This window comes from Biomphalaria glabrata, chromosome 7 (genome assembly GCF_947242115.1).
Source record: "Biomphalaria glabrata chromosome 7, xgBioGlab47.1, whole genome shotgun sequence".
Classification (NCBI taxonomy): domain Eukaryota; kingdom Metazoa; phylum Mollusca; class Gastropoda; family Planorbidae; genus Biomphalaria; species Biomphalaria glabrata.
Genome location: NC_074717.1, coordinates 6,168,139 through 6,182,777, shown reverse-complemented (window position 1 = coordinate 6,182,777; position 14,639 = coordinate 6,168,139). Strand labels below are relative to the sequence as shown.

Sequence of the window (14,639 nt, the reverse complement as noted above, 5' to 3'; positions counted from 1 at the left end):
TAGGCATTAATGTGGTTTTGACTTAAAGATGTTATGTAGTGTGTGTGTTTGGTTTCCAAGATGATGAAGAAAGGGAGATAATTGTTAAGCATGAAGAAAGAGAGCGTGAATTTTTTTGTTTTGTAAAATGATGCAAGATAAGCGGCTCTGTCGTAATTACGCCAGACGACTCCAGAAAGCCAGAGTGTAAAGACGTGTTTTTATTGTGAGTTAGATTTGTTTAAAATAAAAGTTGATTTCATCTTAAGTTGAATTTGTCTATATTTAGTTTTGTTCAAAAAGAAGTTATTCAAGCTATTTCAAGTTTTACAAAGTAAAATACAATACACATACAGCGATTTAGTGGTCTACCAGCAACATGCTAGAAATAGCTAACGACCGTTAACATCAAGGGACTTAGCGATGTACCACTGACCACGAGACCCGCGTAGGGACCATACAGTGTTGCTTTAGATAGTTACTGACCAATAAGTCTCTTTCTAAAACCATAGCCTTCGAGTCATTTAAGTTTCCTTTTAAAACTACTGAAACTTGTCAATGGTACAGGGCGACAGAAGCGTGACGCTTCAATTAACGCTGTGACATTTGTTTAACGTGTTTGAATCAAATATAACATTCTATTGGCGATGTTTTTTTTCTTATAGTTTCACAAAGCTCTGTAATATTGTGTCGTGTCTCCAATATGCCTCAGTCTGTCTACCAATCTTTGGTCTTTAATCTTTATCTATATCTAGATCGTCTATTGAATAGAGGGATGTTGCACAGTCAAAGCTGTTATACTCTAAAATAAACAAAAGGAATTATTTTCTTCAATCATGTTAGTTCCACTCTTTCTCTCTCTCTCGTTTTCTCTGTCTATCTCTCTTTCACTATATCTTTCTTTCAATCTCTATTTGTCTGCTTCTTGGCCTTTTTCTGATTATCAGTCTATGGCGCTTTTTTAGTCTTTCTCTTTCTCTCATTCTCTTTTCTCTCAATCTATTTCTTTCATTCTCTTTTCTCTCAATCTATTTCTCTCAATATCTTTCTCTTTTCTCTCAATCTCTTTCTTTCATTCTCTTTCTCTCATTCTCTTTCCCTCATTCTCTTTCTCTCATTCTCATTTTCTTATTCTCTTTCTCTCATTCTCTTTCTCTCATTCTCTTTCCCTCATTCTCTTTCTCTCATTCTCATTTTCTTATTCTCTTTCTCTCATTCTCTCAATCTCCTTCTCTCGATCTCTTTCTCTCGATCTCGTTCTCTCAATCTCTTTCTCTCAATCTATTTCTCTCAAACTCTTTCTCTCATTCTCTTTCTCTCATTCTCATTCTCTTTTTCTTATTCTCTTTCTCTCATTCTCTCAATCTCTTTCTCTCAATCTATTTCTCTCAAACTCTTTCTCTCATTCTCTCAATCTCCTTCTCTCGATCTCTTTCTCTCAATCTATTTCTCTCAAACTCTTTCTCTCATTCTCTCAATCTTTTTCTTTCGATCTCTTTCTCTCAATCTTTTTCTTTCGATCTCTTTCTCTCAATCTTTTTCTTTCGATCTCTTTCTCTCATTCTCTTTCTCTCAATCTCTTTCTCTCATTCTTTCTCTCATTCTCTTTCTCTCAATCTCTTTCTCTCAATCTCTTTCTCTCATTCTCTTTCTCTCAATCTCTTTCTCTCAATCTCTTTCTCTCAATCTCTTTCTCTCAATCTCTTTCTCTCAATCTCTTTCTTTTTTCTTAGTCTCTTTTCCCATACTTTCTTTCACTTTCTATAGTCTGTCTCTCATCTACTCCATTACTGGACACATTTTTTTTTGTCGTTTGCTCTTTTGAGTCTCCTCCCTGTCTCCTCATCCTCTTCATTTCAATCCTCCCCTCTCGTCTGTTCACTCTCCATCATCTACTCCCTGCAATAAGACTGTAAGGCCCTAAAGGTGGTACAGCAATGCATCAATAGACCATACACCAGCATGCGCACGATACGCTACTATCAAACAGTCTGTCCACCAATAGTTCGTGGGGCGGGTGGTGCATATGAAAGATAAGGAACAGTACGTCATCAGAAATGAAGATGGCTAAGAGAGGGGAAAAAATAAGGGAAGAAAGAAAAAAAAAAGTGTGTGTGTTGGGGGGGGGGGGTCAGTAGGTGGCATTTTTGGAATGTCAGAAGTTCACCTGTGCGCTGCACGTGGGTGAGAGTCGGTTTAAGTGGATGAACACTTGCATATAAACATCGCAAGGTCAAAGTTCTCAGCTCACGGCATAAGTTTATGGCCCATTCATTTAGCCTGACACCGATTTTCCTCAAGTATATAAACCTAGATCTAGCTATTTTATACAAGCATCAAAACCTGTTGAGGCCCTAATGCACTAAGTGCTCAAATTCACATGCCAACTTTGAGAGTTTCGGCTCTGAGTTTGAAACCTTCTGCACACTGTGTAGACATACTAGCAGAAGTTTGGGGGAGGGGGGGGTTAGCTTATCACGAAAGGAGCATTCATGAGTAGGGTTACCAGACGTCCCTCTGACTGAGGATATGATCTCCTTACTGACGTTGTGGTCATCTGTCCTGCAGGCAGTGGCGTAGCTAGGGTGGGGGAGGATGGTGGTCCAAATTAGAAAATCCACCCCCCCCCCGGGTGCCCCCAAATGAGTGTCCAAAATTTGTGTTTACATTAAATATTAAGCCATCATCTCAAGGCATAATGTCGAATATCAAAATGCAGGGTCTCTAAAGAGGCCAAACCCCTCGGGCCTCAAATCCCTAACTACGCCACTGCCTGCGGGCATTGACCTAGATTGTGAACATACCCAGCTTTCTGCAATGTCATATTAATGAAGAATTCAATTCATATCTTCTGGAACTGAGCTTCAACACACACACACACTAACTCGTGGTTTTATAGCAACCTTCTTCGATATGACGTGTTCACATAATTCAAGGCTGTCCAAAATCTGGGGTTTTGAGCTTCTAAAGATATGTTGTTTTCGTCTGCAGTCTCGGACATAATGGTAACTTTACGAGGGCGTATTCACTATTTAACGAATAGTGGCAAAAGACATAGATTCTTCATTGATTTATTTCCGGGGAGGCAGCAGTTTTTTTGTTTTTTTCAAAGTACAATCTGAACGAAGCTAAAAAAAACCCAGCTTTTGGACAGTCTTGAATTGTGTGAACACGTCATCACGAAGAAGGTTGCTAGGAAGCCATTTTCCATTTCTTACTTTCCATTGTGAATTTATTGAGTTCGTTCTGCAGCGACTAAATGTGGCTCAACAAAAATGTCTGAGACGGATTTTGGGAGTCAGTTACACGGGTCTTAAACAAGGAAATCCTTTGCTGAACTGGGAGTCGAACACTTAGTGAGGTTGTGACAGAGCGTCGCATGAGGTTTGCGGGACATGTTCTACGACAAAATGAACTACACATACCAAGAGTTGCGATGACATGGAAGCCAATACGAGGAAAGCGCAAACAGGAACGTCCTCGTATAACATGGCGCCACACCTTCATGGAGGACCTCAGAACAGTGGACTCCAGAATGTGACCAGATGGGAGGAGGCTTCAGACATTGCCAATGAGAGATCTTTATGGAGACAGCTTGCCGCCCAATGCACCGAACGGAGGGGGGACCTGAGTCTAAGTCTAAGTAACAATCTGAAAGAAATGTAGATCTACATGGGGTCCCTCACATAATTCCGTAAGGATTGTGAGTAAAGTTTGTAGAACCACCATATCGCTTACCATATCGTCCAGCAATAAAAGGTTTAGTCCGTGCAACATTGACAATATCTGGGTTGTTTTAATTTGATTTTTCTTGGGTTTGAGCCTCGATCCGAAAATATGGCTCAGTTAGCAGTGAGCTCATTGGAGGATGTTTTTAATCGTGGTTCCATCGGTTTAATTAATAATTATATTTTTTTTTTCCCCTTAACGTCACGTTTAAGACTAGGTTAATTCCCTTGTTTCTGCTATGGTCTGTAAAATTGAGTAGCTTTAAAAAATATTTTTAGATGTTAATTAATGATTATGTTTATTTTAGTGACAAGGAATACTGGAGGAGGAGCAGGAGCGCCCTGGCCACAAAACTGCGCCCCAAAGCTGTGAGCGATTATGTGGAAGGTATGAATCAGGTGTGCGTTGACCTAGTGGACAGAATCGGATATCTGAAGGATGAGAAAGGGGGGACCCATCTTGTGCCAAGGCTGCTGAACGAACTCAATAAATTCACAATGGAAAGTAAGTATGGGTTTTAAAATCTAGAAATAGAAAGAGACACTCTTTAGAAATAAGCAAGTAGGCCTAGATCTATACATGTGACAATTTTTCTTAGTTTTTTTTATGGCATATGTTCTATGTTAATTTTGTGCTTCTTTCTGCAGCCATTTTGTATATAATGCTAAACAAACGAATCGGATGCCTTGATAGAGAGGTGTCAGAGAAAGTCAACAACTTCATCCAGTCCATAGCTACCATGTTCTTGACGGGTCATCAGCTTATGGTCTACGCCAACCTCCACAAACTCTTGAGGACACGCCCCTGGAAAGAACATGTGCAGTCTTGGGATAAAATATACGACTTTGGTAAATTTTCTTCAGTGCTTTCAGCCCTGACTAGGGCTCTCCCGTATTTCGCTATATTTATTTAATTCACCATTGACATTGTCGACATTGTCGCTCATTAAAAATTTGGTCCCTTATGCTGACCTTATCTCTATAATTACTAGAGACTATAGACCTGTCACGACCTGTGCGTTATTCATTTTTTTTCAGCCCTTAGCTTCATATTTGTATTAAATCTAGACTCTAAGATCTAGATATAGACTCTAGGATGGGTTTTAACAGATTTTTTTTTTTTACAAAGCTTATATAAACTCTGCCTATTAAAAAGTGTGTACACGTTATTTCTCCCTTACCCATTCTTGGATCAAGCTGAAACTTCACAGAATTATTCATTGACATAGACAAGACATGAATCAATAATAATACAAAAGTAACCAATAAGACAATTAATTACTTGTAATTCATTATCTTGTTCAATAGCAACAAGGGAAACTAATACTGCAGTATTCACAGATATGACTAAATTTGTTGAGTTTAGTCCCCTTAAATAATTGTTAACACAGTTATTCCCCTTTAGATAAGCTTTTTTTTTTTTTTTTTAAAGGATTTGTAAAATTTGCTTGTTTTTGAATTCTTCATGATGTATTCTTGATGCCTTCTACAGCTGCTGACCTCATTAATCAACGTATCGACGAAGTGAGCAAAGAACTAGAGTCCGGAGAAACAGTTGAAGGGGAGCATGTAGACTTTATGAAATATGTCGTCTCCACGCACCAGTTGTCCAGAAATGAAATAGTTGATAACATCATTGAGATATTTATGGGTGGCATTGACACGGTGAGTTAAATTACGGACTTTCTTTTCAAGTATTTCAATTTGTATATGTAAAGTTAAATGAATATATATAAAACAACTCTATTAGGCCTAAATAGATATTTTAAAGCACTCAAATATGGCCAGCAAAGACTAGAAAAACTTTTCTTGGTCTTTTTCTATGCCAATTCATCTTTTTCTTAATCTTGCTTTCTATTTCTATGCTGATCCATCTTTTCTTTATCTATTTTTCCTTAAATTTCAGTACATTGTGAATTTATTTTTCTGCAATTAATATTGATTGTATGGTATTCTTACTGCATGCATAATCAAATATTGGTACAAAATATTTATTGCTGAACCATAAATTCACTCGTACTAAAGGCATTAACCATCTTTACTATGTAATGGTTCCTTATATAACCATTATGAAGATATAAAAAAATTGTTGTTATCTAATATAAAGTAGGCTTTTTTGTTTTGTTTATTGCTAAATTGTATTTATTAAATTTTATTTTTGGCTTTCAGACAGCCAATTCTCTGGCATTCCTGTTCTATTTGTTGGCCAAAAATGAGCACATACAAACAAAGCTTATTGCAGAGATTGACAATGTGCTGGGGAAAAGACAACCTGGCAGCTCAGATTTGCAGAACATGTCCTACCTGAAAGCCTGTGTCAAGGAAACATTGAGGCTTTTCCCACCTATTCCCATGAATGCTAGGACAACAACAGAAGACATGACCATTGGTGGCTACTTTATACCCAAAGATGTAAGTATTGGCACTGCTAACAGACTGGGCCAGATTTCACTGTAAGCAAAATAAGCTAAAGCATAGAATAGGCTTACTCAAGAAAAATTTAGCACTGTGATATAATATCTGGACAGAGAAAGGTTCCATAGCACAAATAGCTTAGGGCCTTTTCAAGTCTAAACTTGGCATTGTAAATAGAATACAATTACGTAATTAACAGAGCTCTAGTTTACTCTTTCTCTCCGTAATTAGTTTCCACATTCCTTTGGAATTCTTCATTTTCTCATTAGTATTTTTTTTACCCTGTTATGATTAAGTATCATTAAAATTGAATACATTTCTCTTTTGTTATCAGAAAATGTTTTATTTGGTATAGGATTAAAGGGGATTACATGCTCTTTTTATATAAAACAAAGTAAAGTTTATACAATCAAACGATAATTTAATTTGATAGGGTCAAATCAATGATGGTATCATCAATTAGGAGAGAAAGAGTTAACAGAGACTGATTGCCTCATTTTTAAATTAAGTTTAGACCTACTAGAACATAAATCTATATATTAATTATTATGAATGAGTTTTTATTTCTGGTATTATATACCTGTTTTACTTATTTCTTTTGGGCAGACGATCTTAATGTTGAATGTTTATGTGATGTCACATGATGAAAATATCTTCCCTGACCCCGATGAGTTCAGACCTGATAGGTGGATGAGAGGGGAAGAAGAAGTCGCTCCATCTCCTTTCTCCTTTGTACCATTTGGTTTTGGTACCAGAAGTTGTGTTGGTAAGTCTTATTCCTAAGCATAACTTAAAACATAACATGGCATTATTCATAATTTACTTTTTTTTCCTTGTATATCAGGGGTTCTCAACTTGTGGGTCACGATCCCTATGGGGGTCGAATAACCGTTTGCCAGGAGTAGCCTAAGACCATCAGAAAACTGGGGTGGGGGGGCAGTTCTTTATCAGAATTTTTTGTTTGTTTTTGTTTCTTATGTGTTGTAACAAGCATATTTTACACTAAATAAATATGATACGTTTCTAACGAATAAATTAACACAATTGATATTAGTTATATACATTTTGAGAACCATTTTATAACATTAGCTAAATCATTTTACGTAGACCTATTACAACAATTTTTTTATGGTTGGGGTCGCCTCCTAGTGAAAAGTTGTACAAGGAGCTAAAAAGGTTGAGAACCGCTGATCTATATATGATAAAACTTAATTTGAATTAGAAACTTGTAAATAGATTTTAAAAACTTCTTATTAAATGATCAACATAACAAAAATACTTATGGTATTTTAAACAATAACTGTCTGGAAAAAAATTAGGCCTAAACCATTGATATACTTAGATGAATGTGCAGGGTGTTGAGATTAATATTGCATTAGATGTTTTGGGAACATATAGATTTTAGGTTTAATTTAGCCAATGATAATTTATTCTTATAGAATAAAGGAACCAAGTTTGTATTATAAAAAAGTTTCGTTATTGTAATAAATCAATCTTTGTATCATCATCTACAGGTCGAAGAATAGCTGAAAGTCAAATCTATTTAGCTACAATACAGGTGAGTCTATCTTATACTATCTTATTACCTTAAATCGTATATCAAAATTCCCAGCCTATTACAATCCAAACTTAAATGTATTCTTCCTCTACTGTTCATGTTTAGTGCTCATAGTCAGCCCTAGGCATAGGCAAACTAGTCAGCTGCCTAGGGCCTCCAATTGGTGGGGGCCTTGCATAGTACTCAAAACAATCTTCTGAGTGAAGAAATAGCAAAACTTGTGACCTATGTCATTGTTGGAGTACACTAGGTTTTAAATAAATTTTGCAATTTTATATTTTTTTTGCTGTTTTATTTTGTATTTTTCTATTTCATTTGGTGCCAACAAATTCACTTCGCCTAGGGCCTCCAATTATCTTAGGCCTGTAGTGTTAAACAGAGCCACGTAAAAACTTAGAAAAATATTACTTTCTTGATGATAAAATTTGACCCTCATTGTTTTTTTTTCTTCTTCAGATATTGCAGAGATATTGGTTGAAGAAGAGTGATAAATTTGATATCAAGCCATCTGTCCGAACACAGTTTACACCTGGGCCTGAACTCCCAGTCATGTTTGTAGAGAGATAAATAAAAGCTAGACAATTAAAGTGATGTCTCATTTTAGTCAGATTATGTATTACTTCAATGGCCAAGTACTCTATGTTGTCACTGAACTATGAACAAACAAAGACTTTGATAGAAAAAAAATACCTTGGAAAGAAATATTCAAGAGATCTCCAGGTCTGCAAACAAGCAATCAGTAGTTTTGTTTCTGCAATAACAAAACAAATGTTTAAGAAGTTGTGTTTTTTTTTAATGTATACTTAATACACTTTAAAATGAGATACCTTTCTGGAAGACTCAGTGGCATGGTCATACATTATTTCATTGGCCTACCCAGCCATCTGTTAAATAGAATAAATATTTTTGTCCTTTGCGATGAATGAGGTAAATAATTTAACTAAACTATTATTATAAAACATGCTACTTTATCGTGCACAGTGTGGTCTCCTTTTTATAGACTTGGGGTAGTGGTGTTTGGGAAAACATTTCCAACAACCCTTTTACACAACTAGCAAGGACAGCTCAAGTAAAATGTGAAATTAAATAATTCCTAGTCTATTGGGATTTGAACTCACTGTCAAGTGGCCAAGCACACATCTATATGTCTTAGTCATATATGTGTAGTAATGGCTAGTTGGTATATTATATATATTTTACTTTAAGGTTTTGTTATTCCTAGTATGTCATAAATTAAAGATAAGATACAACAAGAAAAAAATGAAGCAATGATTAAACATGCAGAGAAAAATAAAATTCAGAAAATCATATAGAGGCAAGTAAGAAAAATATAACCATTTTATGAGGTTGTGTTAACTTATGAATTCTAAAGAAACTTTAGAACCTGCTAGATCTAGTACATTCAGAAAAAAAAGAATTTAAAAAGTTATAAGATTACTATTGTTCACATTCATTTTATTTGTGTAAAATGTTTCTTACTTGTTAGTGCTATGTTATAATGACTTGTGTTAACTTTTCAACAAGATTCGCGCATGAATTGTGAATCTATATTAACAGTACAACAAATAACCTAGTTTTACTATGAAGCTTTATCAATTGTGTAAATAGTTTGTTCAAATGTTCTGATTTTTTGTGCGTGTTAATTTTACTGTTATAATTTTTTTTTTTAAAAAAAAAAGGAAAATCTGTTTCTGTTAGTATTGATGACCTTGTATATTAGTGAATAAATGAAATTAGCAGCCATTGCTTTGGTTTCATGACCATTCAGTCTGACCAGTGGCGGTTGAAAAATAAGTTTCACTCCTCCTTTTGTGTATTATTTTTTTCTGTATTCAGGGTGTACATTTCAATGTATCAACTGTTTGTATATAGTCAAGTGAAGGAACATGTGCAATCTTCAATTAAAAACTTATGCACTAAATTATAACAAAACAAAACATAAAATTGTGTCTTGCTTGTTGTTGATGCTGTTGTTTTGGAATGGCTAGCCACAGTGCTGGATTTACTTTTTGATGTAGCCACATATTTCACCAATATTGAGCTGAAGATTGCAAACATTAATTAATGTACAATTTATTTTTCCCATAATTTTGAAATTAGTTATGACTTAAAGTTGATATAACAATCTTTAAACATCTATTATCATATGTGGAAAACTGCTGTTTTTTGTGTTGTTGTTTTTTTTTAATGGAATTTTCCTGTCTAAAAAGTTTTTGTTTATATCGAAAAATAAATATGTGTTTCAAAGTTAGAAAATCTGGTTTACAAATGCCAAGTATAATAAAATTAAAGATGTATTATTTCGAGACAAGCTAAATTAAGTTATGAAAATTATGTAGGGGGGGGGGGAAGCACATTTTGTTATCATTATAATAAAAAATATTTTATGTTTTCTGATTAGTTCTTTATTCTATGCCATAAAAACAACAACTAAAAAGTTGTTTTTTATTCATTATTTTGTGAAGGTGTGAAGCATAGGTAGGCCAAAATTGTGCATTAGATTAATTGAAATAATTAATCAATTAACTGTATGTTTACCAGTTATCAAGCATTAGTCAAGTTTATCATAAATGAATTTACCTTGTAACTTGTACAAGTTTTCTCAGTTGTGCAAAGCCATTCCTACTAATTAAGAAAATTATTATATTAAAAACATCAAACCTCTTGTTATGGGATAAAAGCTGCAGGATTTAAACCCAAAACTATTGTATATAGTATATAAAGCATCACAGTAGCATGAAAGGTATGGAACTATAGCCCAGATATTATCAAATCATTTTTCATACACTTTTTTATTCTGTTCATGCCTTTATTAGATAACTTATTCTAGAAACTTTTGTACTTTTTAAAATGTCTGCAATCAAATGATATTATAATCTAAACCATGAGCATTCTCTTGTTTTAGCACTTGAAAAATGCAGACAAACTAAGCTTTTTTCTTCCTGAATTAGTCATATTTGTAATTCTCTTGAAAAATGCAGACAAACTAAGCTTTTTTCTTCCTGAATGAGTCATGTTTGTGATTCTCTTGAAAAATGCAGACAAACTAGCTTTTTTCTTCCTGAATTAGTCATATTTGTAATTCTCTTGAAAAATGCAGACAAACTAAGCTTTTTTCTTCCTGAATGAGTCATGTTTGTGATTCTCTTGAAAAATGCAGACAAACTAGCTTTTTTCTTCCTGAATTAGTCATATTTGTATTTTCTTGTTTTAACACTTGAAAAATGCAGACAAACTAGCTTTTTCCTTCCTAAATTAGTCATGTATGAGTTGTATTTCAAATTATTGTTGCATGTCATGTTTTGCTGTTTAAACTGGGTTTCTGTTCAGTTAACATTTAACAACCAAAAGAAGGGGATGGAGAAAATTTTTTTTATTTCTTAGACATCAAACAGCCTTAATCCAGCACTGGCTAGCCATTCAAAGTTTTTTCTGTGAACTATTCAAAAGTTATGCACTTGCAGAAATATACTAACTTTGTGTTTGTGGTCTACTGATGCATTTTGTATTTTCTTGCACCAATGTCAATTTGATCTGGAAATAGTAGTTAATTTTTTTTTTAAAAGAAGTCTTTAAAGCTTGTTTTTTTAAATTTCTGTTTCAATAAAAAAAAAAACATGTTTTAATGTTTGAAAATGTTGGTGCTATGTCAAATGAAATTGGATGCATTTATTTTTTTTCATAAACATTATACATTGCTTTACATAAGTGATTATTTTAAGACCAAAAAAAAATTTTTTTTAAGCTAAAATGTTGATAGAAAAATCAAATATGTTTTAGGTTGTTGCTTGAAAGTTTTATATATATATATTTGTGAAACTGTGAATATTATTTATTTATTTCTTATTTATCATCTAGCCAGCTTCATTAATATATTAATTTTATAACATCAGAGTTATTAAAAGGTAAAATTGAACTATAAACATATTACAGAAGGTCTACTTTACGATAAGTCTAAAATGCATCTCTTAAGGCATCAGTTCGGAAAAAAAGCACACAGTCACTAAGGGAAGGTCAGATTTTAAGCTAGGCTCCTCGCAACATGAACCTCTGCATAAATGCTTTATTTAATTTTATATGAGTAATGATATTAAAAAAAAGGTGACTGAGCTTGCTTTAATTTTCCCCACCAGTTGGACTACCACTGCACTCCAATGTATATGTTACAAAATACTCCAAACAGTACATTTTTTAGGCTAAGCTAGAATTTTTACTTAATAAAAATAATGATTATTTTAAAAAAGTAAATTTTATAAATTATTAATTTTTTAATCTGGCAAACATTAATAGCTCTGGAATTCAAAAGCAATGGTAACTAATCATTTATGTAATTAAATGTACAAAATGTAAATATGTTTGTATCTTTTGTTTATTTTGATATCCTGCAAAATTAATTTATTATTGACAAGAGTTTGTTCATTGTATTGTAATTACATAATGCATTGTTTTGTTTGTTTTATAATGAGTACAAACTGTTTGATTTTTACCAAGTGTATAGAAATACAATTGATATTCTACCTCAATATTTCACAATTTGGGTTCAAACATATGATGTAGTCAACTAAGTACCACATCGGTATTCAACTTAGATAAGTACAGTGTTCAACTATAACTGTGTTTTAATATTTAATAAGAATGTAGACAAACTATAGATTATCATTTCCTGATTTAGCACTTTAAAATGCTGACAAGATAGCTGTTTTCTTCCTAGTTTAAAATGTCTGTAATTATTATTTTTTTGTTAACTAGAGTCGTGTTATATTTTTTTGATGTCTAAATCTCTATAAAGTAAGCCAAATGAATTTTTCTTTTTCTGTTAATTGTTTAACAAGAAATTACTCTTTAGTTTAGAAAGTATTTTATATTGACTTAGTTCTTGATCCTAGCTTTAAAATGAAAAAAACAACAATGCATTGAATATATAAATAGTAAACTTGAAGATAGCTGTTAAATATTGATGCACATGTTGCACATGTCTTGTAGTTCATTTTAGTTTTTCTTTTTTTCTATTTCTTTCTACAAATAATATAACATTTTTTTTATACAATGATGAAATACTCAAATATTTATTTGGCATTTTCAGAAAAATTATATCAGTAAATCGATAGCGAAAGTAAAGATTGAATAACCCAAATATCTGAAGTACTTTGAAATATCCAGCTATTTTTAAGTTTCTCTATCCCCCCTCCCTTATCCAGAATCTACAGTTTTACATTGGGCCAAATTTACTTTTTTAAAATCATTATCATAAATAAAACAAATGAAACATTTTCTAAAGATAGCTGTATTTTTGCACATGTTAGTATATATTGTTACATATGTCAGTGTATTTTTTTTAAACATATGTTAGTGTTGTATGAAACCAAGCAGCCTATAAACAAACTTTTTTTTTTTCATTTTTTAATGTAACAATCATTGATTGCGCCTAATCTTAACCAAAGAACATTAAGTGCATTCTGCCTAGTGTAACAAAAAAATGCAAATTTTTTTGTTTGTTTTGTTTTCACCATACTTTTGAGCGACCTTGCCCTACAATGAAATATTTCACATGTCAGACAATAAACCTGTACACCAAGTCCATATATATTTTTTAAAAGAAGTACCTTGCACCTATAGATAAACGTTTGATTTTAAATCAGACTTAAACATATGCCATGCATATCAAGATAGTTACATTCACATAGCACTGGTTTAGAAAGTAATGATAAACTTAGCACTGGCCTAGATAGCACCATTGAGCATAGCACTGGCCTAGATAGCAACCTTGAACATAGCACTGGCCAAGATAGTAACACTAAACATAGATCTGGCCTAATAAATTCCAAATTTAAATGTAGTATTTTAATTAATATCTCCTTTTTTCTTTCATAATCAAAACTGTTGCCCCTCTAATATCTTTAGTTCAAAGGTTATAGTTAAATCTTTCTATAAAAGTGCCAGAGTTCTTACCAAATGTCATTTGTCATCAAATTTTATTTATACTATATATATAGTTCAAATTATATTTCTACATACCAATTCTGGTGTTTAAAAATATCTTACAAAATTTTTCTTTTCATTTCTTTCTTAAAAATATCACCAATTTATTCAATTGATTACTTTATAACTGTATAGTCCATAATGCAGTATATGTTAACTCAAGACTTGTCATGTATTTATCAGTATTATTTCACTAATGTCCATTATAATGTACAGAGAATATATACCTATATATATTATAGATATAAACACAGGCCAACAGGCTAGTAAGATTTGTGCGTGTGTGTGTGTGTGTGTGTAACTTCATAAATGTGTTGATCAGGACATAGCCGCGGATTTTTTTCTGAACTTCCGTTGTCTTTTGGTTCATTTTCTTTTACTCAGAGCTAATCCGTGAATATAGCAGGTTTGGAACGCACTGATCTATATAACTATAATTATTACAAGATATGAGACGGCTGTACAGGCCTAGCAGACGACGAAATCTGTGGATTAGTTTTAAATAGATTTAATATTTATATATATATATTGTCCCTCCTAACGTCTACGTTAACATAAGTACAAATAAACAAACGCTCAAATGAACTAACTCTATTTGTTTGTGTTTCTTTTATTGTGGATTCATTTCAGACTCACAACTTAAAAAATGCATGCCTAGATTGTACATGGTGTAATTCTGAAATATTCTCTATGTCCAGCTACTGACCTGCTTGGTACTTGGCCCGGTGAATCTGCTCTTTCTGACAGGCTAAGGCAGTGGCGTAGCTATGAGGGTGGAGAGAATTTGAAAATCCCCTCCGGGGCCCCCACTTAAGGAAAGCCCAAAATGAGTTCGATTTTTTTTTCTACATTAAATATTAAATTTTACTCCATTATTTCATGTCATAATGTCGAATATCAAAATGCAGGGCCCCTAAAGAGGTCAAGCCCCCAGGCCCCTAAATGAAATTCCTAGCTAAGCCACTGGGCTAAGGAATGAA

General features: G+C 33.2%; 1 protein-coding gene across 4 annotated transcripts in view; it reads left to right on the top strand.

Moving 5' to 3' along the window:
* LOC106053581 (1,25-dihydroxyvitamin D(3) 24-hydroxylase, mitochondrial-like) overlaps nt 1-14,249 on the top strand; it is a 156,286-nt gene extending 142,037 nt beyond the window's left edge. For all 4 annotated transcript variants that reach the window (XM_056035129.1, XM_056035131.1, XM_013209163.2 and 1 more), the window contains 7 exons: nt 4,016-4,212; nt 4,356-4,556; nt 5,200-5,372; nt 5,877-6,119; nt 6,729-6,888; nt 7,637-7,680; nt 8,137-14,249. In XM_056035129.1, the coding sequence (XP_055891104.1) occupies nt 4,016-4,212; nt 4,356-4,556; nt 5,200-5,372; nt 5,877-6,119; nt 6,729-6,888; nt 7,637-7,680; nt 8,137-8,247 (1,129 nt within the window). In that variant the 3' untranslated portion in view covers nt 8,248-14,249. The remainder of the gene's footprint in view (nt 1-4,015; nt 4,213-4,355; nt 4,557-5,199; nt 5,373-5,876; nt 6,120-6,728; nt 6,889-7,636; nt 7,681-8,136) is intronic.
* The last annotated feature ends 390 nt before the right edge of the window (nt 14,250-14,639 follow it).